This window comes from Aplysia californica, unplaced genomic scaffold (genome assembly GCF_000002075.1).
Source record: "Aplysia californica isolate F4 #8 unplaced genomic scaffold, AplCal3.0 scaffold00093, whole genome shotgun sequence".
NCBI classification, from domain to species: domain Eukaryota; kingdom Metazoa; phylum Mollusca; class Gastropoda; order Aplysiida; family Aplysiidae; genus Aplysia; species Aplysia californica.
In genome coordinates this window covers 458884-468374 of record NW_004797363.1, presented here as the reverse complement: position 1 = coordinate 468374, position 9491 = coordinate 458884, and the positions used below count along the sequence as shown (strand labels likewise).

The following is a 9491-nucleotide window of genomic DNA, read 5'->3' as shown; positions in this document are numbered from 1 at the left end:
ATACAACATTAGATATTCTGGATGGACAGCCAGAGGAAGACCAAGGCGACGATGGAGTGAATCTGTGGCTGACACCCTCAGAGCTCACGGGATGTCCCCCCACAGGCTACTCGCCTTGCTGTAGACAGACGCCTGTGTCTCCCCGCGACACCCCCCGGTACAAGCGGAAGAAAGTAAAAGTAAAGTAAGCTGAAGTGTAAGGACTTGCTAGACTAAATCAAAACACATGTGTCTCATTTCGAATAGCCCGCAAGCGTCCTGCTATTCTAAATGTATTCTAATATAAATGCTGTTATGTTGTTCGTCTAGCTCTGTTCAAGGTCACTGCACATTGTCATAAAATGTGCACACAGGTGAACACACTAACATCTTTTTGATTCCCTATCCTAGTCTTGTTCAATAGCTTGTTCACATTCCTCTGACCACGGTTAAAACAAGGTAAAATCGCTCTCTTTGATATTCTCCAATCTTTGCATACGGTTCTAAAAGATGGATGACTAACAGAATCTGGAAGTCCATTTATAAAGGTCACAGCAAACAAAGGTTCTGACACGTTTTCTTTGATCTTAGCCTAAAGTGGGTAAAAAAATCATGGTGATTTACAGCACACACATAAAACATTAAAAAGTTGACACATTATTTTCCTCAACACCACGCGCTTATGAAACCCGATTCAAGAGTGGGGGTAAGTAATTTTCGAAACATATGGAGACGTCTCGACAACCATTGGATGGAGTCTCCATGCTTACACTGAGATGTGGGAGCAGGATGGTGTCGCTATCTCAAAATATCTGAACAATTCTTTCGTAGGTTACTGTTAGTTGAGGGTGCGGTGTCGGAGTGGTTAGTGCGCTTCTCTCTGAAGCGGAAAGTCAGAGTTCGAGCCTCGTTTCGGACACGGATTTTTTTTCTCCCCCTCCTGCCCACCCAGCAGTAATGGGTACCTATCTTTGAGTTGGGGAAGTAAAGGCGGCGTGGAAAGGAACTGACCACCCTACCACAATATGCCGAAGGCCCAGGAAGTTGTCTCACTAACAAGGCAATCCCCAATGTCCGGATCGGATGCGGGAACAACTTTACTTTTTACTGTTAGATCTAGTTATATATTTTCATAATCCTGTTTGTGCTCCCAAAGAGTAGTTTTTAATATAGGGCTCAAATAGGAAAAGGTTTTTTAATTGCTGGATCACTTTGTTGTTTTTTAAAAATAATTTTGTTTGATGGCTGGCCTGTTGAAGTGCCCTACAAAGTATCGAGGGAAATAGATACGTTAGATTTTTTAACACGAAAAACGAAAGTGAACATTTATAATAATAGAGTGACGTTTGTTTGGATTAATTAGAGAATTAGAATTTGGCTTTGTATCCTTCTTGAACAATCAGAAGCAGACATTGCTTAGATAATTCTCTTTGTACCTATTTTTTTCAACTGCGTTGTTTTCACAATAATTGTGTGTGTCAATTTCATCCACAGGTGTTTAATTCTAAAGATCGGGGTATGGCGAATATAGTATAATACAAACGATAACAAGAAATTGAGGACCAAAATATTTAGCAAAACTGGTTTCGTTCCCTTTCTTCTATTTGGTTGTATTCAGCTTCGATTTTTCTGATCACCCTGGGCACATACCTGTCAAGTCACAAAAAAATACAGCTTATAATGTGAGCCGAGTGTGTTAGCGCTTTTGACTAATACATGCTCTGAACTACAGTGTGAAACAATAAGCTATGACAATCTGAACAGTCCATGTACAAAAAAAACCCTGTGTTATGTACATGTACAACTCTAAAGTATCTTAACACAAACCTTTAGATTAAAGAAAAAAAATATTAATAGACTTAGACGATATTCGCTGGATCTTGTACGTTAATTCATTATCAGAAGCAGTCATTACAGCCAGTTTTTAAGATCACCTATTAGGTCAATAAAACGAGGCTAGAAATGTTGATAACGCTGATGTTGGTTTTGTTCTGTTAAGGATGCCTACAATTTATGCAAATTACCGAGTGCAGATTCACTCGAAGCAATGATAAGAATATGGAGGGGAACATAATATTTATCTAGATGACAAAAAGTCTTTGTGCTAGTTTTTTTTTTTAAATAAATTTTTTTTTGGGTTTTTTTTTTGGGGGGGGTTGTTGTTTGTTTGTTGGGTTTTTGTTTAGGGGGGGGGGCGAGATTGTTAATGTAAACGTAAATGAAATATATTATTATATGTTTATACTAGATGAGTGTAAGAACCTAACATGCTCACGACTCACGACCCCCTAACCACCCCCCCCCCCCCTCCATGCCCTCCCCATTCATGGCAAACACGCTCAAACACACACACACACACACACACACACACACACACACATACACACACACACACACACAGGTGTCACAGAATAATCTTACCTCCTCCATTCCTAATACAGACGTAAGGAAATCTCCAAACATTCCCAAGTCCAACGCAGTAGCCAATCATAGAGAGGAAGTATTCGGCCTTCCTGCCCCAAGCCACTCTTTCTTCATCTTCCGGCTCGTCATCTTCGTTCAGGGACTTGTTGTCTCCGACGATAACAATGGCTGTGTCGTCATGTTCTTCATCACGGGTGGCGCTGGATTCCATCTCACATGATGTACGATTGTCAGAGGCAGTAAACGGTTTCGTCTCATCCTGACTTTTCAAGGGTATTTTTTCATCAGAATCGACTGTCGGATTGTAGGACTCTGATTCACGCAAAGTCGTATCCATTGTGAATGTCTAAAAACGTTGTAGCCAATCTTACTTATCTCTTATTTTCCCAGAAGAAATCCAATTCGCAGGTTTCACACGTGACCAGGAACAATCTCAAGTCGTTTCTGTAAAGAAGATAATAACAACAGTATATATTTCAGAGCTTATTCCGAGGAGCAGCGCGATCGTTTTACCTTATATTTCGTTTCGGTTCTGTTTTTAAGCACAGCTCTGTCCCCTATGTTGTAATCCTGACCCAGATGCGCTCTAACGTTGCACACAGGTAACGAGACGGCTTTATTTTAAAGGAGAAAAGATCAATAGTTTTTTCTCCGGGCAGAATGTCAAACGTTTTGCTCACTTGCTATACGCATGACTTCAGCCCTTGTCGACTTGTGGTACATATAAAGGATGGCAAACTATGAAAACTCAGTAAATTCAGATGATTTTATATCCCAAACTTAGGCTTTGTGGCACATTTTGAGGGACATAAATATCCCATGAAAAATTAACGACGTGTATCCTATCTGATAGGGGTAGCCATATGATCTGAATTTTGCCAATGAACTTAAAAAAAAAAGTTTGTTCAAGTTATAATTCCGGCCTTGAACTGACTGCTAGAGAGTGGTTCAATTGCTTGATTAAGTAGACGTTTTACGGCACTCTTGATACAATTTTGGCCATTGGCTTGTAGCGAATCATATTCATAGACAAGATTTCCCCCCCTTTTCCCCACGTACAGTGTACTTGGCAGTGTTTTTCTCTTCTAGCAAATATACTTATTTATCTACTCATCTGCCTTGTATGCACCCACAGTTTTACCGATTTTCTTTGACTTATAATCATTTGCTTATTTATGATATGAGCACTATGTCCCCACTCATTACTTCCCAACTAAGCTAACAATCTACAGACCTACCTACCGACCTACGAACCGAACCCCCTTTACCTTCTTGCCGCTTATGTACCGACTTACCGACGAATATGCCTATCTACCGACGTAAATACTTACTGACCGACTGACCTACCTACCTACTTAACTACCTCCCAATCCGTGTACCTATTTATCGACATACATACCTACCTACCTACCTACCTACTTACCTACCTATCGACCTGTGTACCGACCGACCGACCGATCTGCCTACCTATTCATCTACAAGCATAGTATCCTGATTGTCAATCTGTCTATCCTGCGACATTTTTTAAATTCTATGACCTCATATGGAAGGCTTACCCCACCCAATGCCACCCTACTAGAGACATCCCTCATAATATAGGAATTATTCGGTTTAAACAAAATTATGATTTCACTGCCAGTCGCGTTGCACATCTTGTATTTTGTTGGAGCAAGTATGAGGAAGCTAAGACTGAATTCAATAATAACAAATTGATAGAATGAAAACACTAATAGCCTTACTTTCTCCAGCCAATTTTCTATGAAAAATATACCACTCACAACACGTGTAAAAAATCCCAGAAAAACACCAGACAAAAAAAATACAATAAATATAAAACAAACAGCAAAAAAAAAAAAAAAAAAAAAAAAAACCACGACAGGGACGTGTATATTATGAATCACACCCCCAGTTCACAGACCATGGCGGCATTTATATTGTAATAGGGAGGTGGTAATAATATAATAGAAAGAAGCACACCGGCGAGGAAAAACATATTATTTTATTATGGGTGGGGCAAAATGCGGGACATGGCAGTCTGGGGCTGCTGTTATTTTTTGCGGTATTATCTGAATTCCATTTATGCAGCTATAACTTATTATAGCCTGCATTTTGTTCTGTTTTCACGGGAATGAAATAATGCCTCTATATTTTTCTCTTTGAGAGTCGAACGATGTCCCGTGCCCATGCACGTTAGTTCCTATGTGTCGACCACTTTATGTGCACCACTGCACACACCAACGAGTCTGTTTTTGGTGTGCTGACGGTGACGGTAGCATGTTCAGGGGTTGGTAGAAACTTGTTCTTTTTTTTTTTTTTCTAAAATAAAAAATGTGCTGCTACTGTTTGTATATAGAACATAATTTACTCCCGAAAATGTTCCTTCCGACGACACCCGTTGATATAAATTAATTGTGTCACCACTGGTATTTTTACGGTGTTATTTGATCGTTTTCTTTTTAATGTGCTCAAAAAGGAGTGAACTTGTCTTGAAGTGAAGTCAAAGCTGTTTTTCCTTAGACAGTCAGGTTAAAAAAAAGTTACGACGATTCCACGGCTAAGAGAATTAGTTGATAATAAAAATCACCAAGGTAGCATTCATCTTAAAGTGCAAGATCTGCGATCATGGTTCTCCATCCATCTCTTTTGATTGGATGCTCTAAAAAAAGATGCATTGTCCTGATCTGTCCCTGTTTAGATTTTCCAAGTAGGTTGCTCTCTGTCTACCCCTGTATAACGAGAGAAAAGTTTAATAGTTCCCGGGAATTTAATTACGGCCTATAAAGACATTACATTTCAGACTGGACCATCACAAAAATCGTCTTTTTAAACAACTACACAGGGTTTGTTATGTGCTTTACTACAGTTTAAGTTTTAGTGAAGATTTTACGGAGCTCGCAACTGCATAAGGTCATATGAGCAGGCTCATGATTTAAGACAGGATAGAGGGGACATAGTATGGTTCTCTACATATATACGTTTACATTATGGAAGGAGTAATGGGAAATGTATCTCTGAACAGGTGTATTTATAGACACTGAACGAAACATTACGCAATGAGGTTGCCATCTAAGCGTGAAACTGGCGACAGCGTGTGAAAGGGTAATTGTTAAAGATGACTGGCGATACAGGGAAATAAATATGTGAACGGGTAAACAGAAATGGTATTCTGAGTAGGTTCCTGAAATCAAAAGAATGTTCCGAGTATTACGCCCACCTAAAAGGAAAGAGGTTGGAAGTTTGGACGGTTCTGAGAAATGACTCAAATATTGTCAGACGAGTATTAAAGAAAGCGCATATCTCAGAAGCTGTTTTGTACTAAATGTATAGCTCCACAGTTTATAAAAAGGGATATGTGAGATGTTTCGTGTGTCTACCCCTGTAGACGGGAAACAAAAGCTGCCTTTTAAGATTCCTATAGGTCCGGTTCTGTTGTTTGGTTTTGGGTGCGTTTTTGTGAGGGGAGGGGGTATTTTGTTTTTTCTTTCAGGCTTGCTCGAGAACTTTCATCGTGCATAGTTTAGGATGCAAGGTCTTGTTTCTTTCGCAATTAACTTCTGACCTATTCAAAGTCACATTTGTTGTGGTTTAAGCCTACTTCGATGTTGGCCTGCTCTCATTTCAAAGTATCGAATAATATTTCAAACATTACAGTCCAACTTTTATAGAGCGTATATAATTAAAATTTTCAAAGAACAGATGAAAGGAAAGAATACAATGTAATCAGCGTGTCAAAGAAGCCATACGCTTACACTGGCATCCGATACATACGCTTAAAGTAAGAGGACTGTTCCAAAAGTGAAATGAAGATGGCAAAGGAATAACGCAAAATAATAAACAGTTCTTTTTACATAAAAAACCCCACAAAGTATAAGCTACTTTTCGTTGTCAAAATAAATATTGCACTACTAAACATATGCGTCCATGACGTTAAATCGTTTAAGGCGACCATCACATAATGGTTGAAAGAAATGACGTCATCCAATTATCTCATACAGAAGGAATGAAACCACACAGAGATTTCCAACGAACTAGGTACTGTTTATGGTAAAAAATACTTGAGAAAAACCCCCCAAACAAAACAACAAAACGAAACAAAAAAGTGTGTCTTATGGTTCATAAGGATTAACCTGAGAGAGGCCCCAGGTGCAAATTTCAAAGTCAAAAGCCAACATCCAGGGAGTCGACACCCTGTACTGTACCGGGGAGGGGTGCCTGAAAGTTAGGGAGTTGTTACAGCCCAGATCACCCGAAATCAATCAGTCATAAATAGAAATGTTTATAATCAGCTGGTTTATCGTAAAGTATAGGCTAGATGAGCCTAAGAACAAATGACCAAAAAATACATGAATGTCTGAGTAACCTGTAGAGATTTATTTTAATAAGAGACGTTCTTCCTCATGTGGTAAATCTGATCGGGGGCTGACTGGATCCACGAGCACGACTTGGGGGCATTGCTGTGTTGTCCTTATATTATTCATGGCCTTTCTTTTACATATAATAATAATAAAAAAAGTCATTTAATTTTATGTAGCACTCAACCCCGATTAAAGTGCACAAGCTCCGAGCGCTTTACAGGGCAATACGACAGTAACATGAAACGTTGTCTTCTGACCAAAAGAAAATCTCTCTAAACATTCATCGTATCAATATTTAAAAAACAGAATTGATTTCAGCTGACATTTGCTTCTATCTTACCTGACTCCCACAGAGGCATCACGCACTTAAGAGAACCACTAAATAAAATGGTGGTCTAATCGTACATGCCTGAGATAAACTGCATACTTTTGACGCGGATAGATTTTCAAGGCACACATAATAATGTTGTATTCTCATTGAGCTGCTAAGAGAAAATGCGCTATCTTTATGGAAACTAAGTAGACAAGTTGCTCATGCTGTATGACTTCAATATTAAGTGAGCAACGTTCGTTCCGATGCATGGTGTAACTTTGTTAATGCAGTGGCTATTGTATGGAAAAGAAGTAGTACTTGAAGAAGCCCACGTGGGCCGCTCCTGGATAAAACGCTCAGGAAAAGACAAATGCAGATTTGGGGACAGTGGAATAGACAAAAGGCTTTGGACATCTAGCTTTAATTGGCATAATTGAAGACAAACCAGCAAGAGCAACGTACTTGGAGAGCCAAAACAGAAGGGAAACGGGATCAGGATAATGTTGCTTTTTTAAGAGCATCCGAGCAAACGAATTAATGAAAGAAATAAAAACCCATGATCGGCGATGTCTGTCTCAGATCTTTCACTTGCTGATGATCATGATGATCGTATAGACATTTCACTAATATCTAAACTTAATTAGCATCTTTTGTTATATGAAAAAAACATGGAAGAAAGAAAAACGTTAGGACGGAAACTAAATTTTAATGCCACGAAACAATAAAGTTCCTAATTAAACTACATCGAATTTTTTTTAAAACCTCCAGCACATTCCCCGAAAGATCACAAAAGAGACAACAATTGTTACCAAAGCGCGTTGTCTCTGTCTTTCTGCTGGTATCTGCGATGCGCCGCGCACAAACTCGGAACAACAGAAGATGAATTATTCTTTCTATCACAATAAATGTGCAAACAGCTTACGTTGCAGAGGTCTTGAGACACGCAGCCAAGTGCAGAGACTACGTCGTCGCAGGTTTTGCTAAGACTTTCAACTGCGGCGCAGCAGCTTGGCCTACAGTTGCGAGCACACAGGCGTTACGAGGCCAACGCCATCATGCACGTACTCGTTATGATTGCCTTCTCTTCAAACGTGACCGAATTTTTAATGCATATTTTTGTGCTGTTCTTATTAATAATACTTTTGGAATCAGCTCTTCCGCTTCCATTGCAACGCCCACCCCAACATGATCCCACCCTTTGTACCGTTCTGTAGCAGCATGAATATTTATTTTACCCCCACACCCATCTCTCCTGCCCCCCCCCCCTCTCTCTATCCCTCTCCTTTTATCTCTTTCTCTCTCTGTGTGTCTGCCCCTCTCTGTGTGTCTGTCTGTCTGTCTGTCTGTCTGTCTGTCTCTCTCTCTCTGTCTGTCTCTCTCTCTCTCTCTCTCTCTCTCTCTCTCTCAATCCGTATACAGCCTATCTCTGAAGAGAGGTACAGAAATTAGATCTTAGAAGAGAAAAAAATAATAATGAAAGTTCTGATGCCACCTTCTTTTCAAAGAGAAAACAACAACACCGAAAATACGAAAATCAAAACCAAAAAAATCCCAGCACTTCGTCGTGAACGTACTTCATCTTTCAGTTACAGCAGTTCTGCTAATTAACATACTTAATTAACATCGTTTTTATGGAACTACACTTTGTACCTCCTACCTGGACAATGGAAAAATGACGTCACGACTCGAACTATTACCACCGTTGTTCTTGCCTTTTTGTAATGCTGCGCCACACCGACCAACCATGACTTCCCGTCGATCATATCCGCTCCCCCCGTCTCAATAGGTGATCGGAAAAATACAGAGAGCACTTTTCATACCGTGGCCTGGTTTCTACAACGTGACCTCATCGCCTCGCTCTGCTCTGTACACCATAGATCTAGACTAGATGCACCTCCCACACGGCCTGTCTGTCGGGATGTTGTAACCCACTCAGCTCATGTTGGCTGACAGTCAAGGACGAAGTTGTCCGACTTTTAAATGATACAACTAATGCTCATGGAGGCGTAAAATATGTTCACTGACAGGATCTCTCTCTCTCTCTCTCTCCTTCTCTCCCTCTCTCTCTCTCTCTCTCTCCCTCTCTCTCTCTCTTTCTCTCTCTCGCTCTCTCTCTCTCCCTCTCTCTCTCCCTCTCTCTTTTTCTCTCTCACTTTCTTTCACTCTCTGACTCACTTTTTTATTCTCTCTCCCTCCCTCTTTTCAACTGCCTCACCCATTCCCCCTGCCTCTGTCTACCTATCCCCACCCCTACCCCCTCTCTCTGTGTCTTACACACGCACCCTCTGTCTGTCTGTCTGTCTGTCTGTCTGTCTGTCTGTCTGTCTGTCTGTCTCTCTCTCTCTCTCTCTCTCTCTGTCTCTGTCTCTGTCTCTCTGTCTCTCTGTCTCTCTGTCTCTCTGTCTCTCTGTCTCTCTCTC

At 40.4% G+C, this 9491-nt stretch overlaps 1 protein-coding gene across 1 annotated transcript in view; it reads right to left on the bottom strand.

Annotated features, from left to right (window-relative positions):
• LOC118477148 (sodium- and chloride-dependent creatine transporter 1-like) overlaps positions 1-8039 on the bottom strand; it is a gene marked incomplete in the record, with an annotated part of 21020 nt that extends 12981 nt beyond the window's left edge. Inside the window, 2 exon segments of the mRNA XM_035968873.1 lie at positions 2401-2847; positions 7881-8039. Of these exon segments, the coding sequence (XP_035824766.1) occupies positions 2401-2740 (340 nt within the window).
• Positions 8040-9491: the final 1452 nt, after the last annotated feature.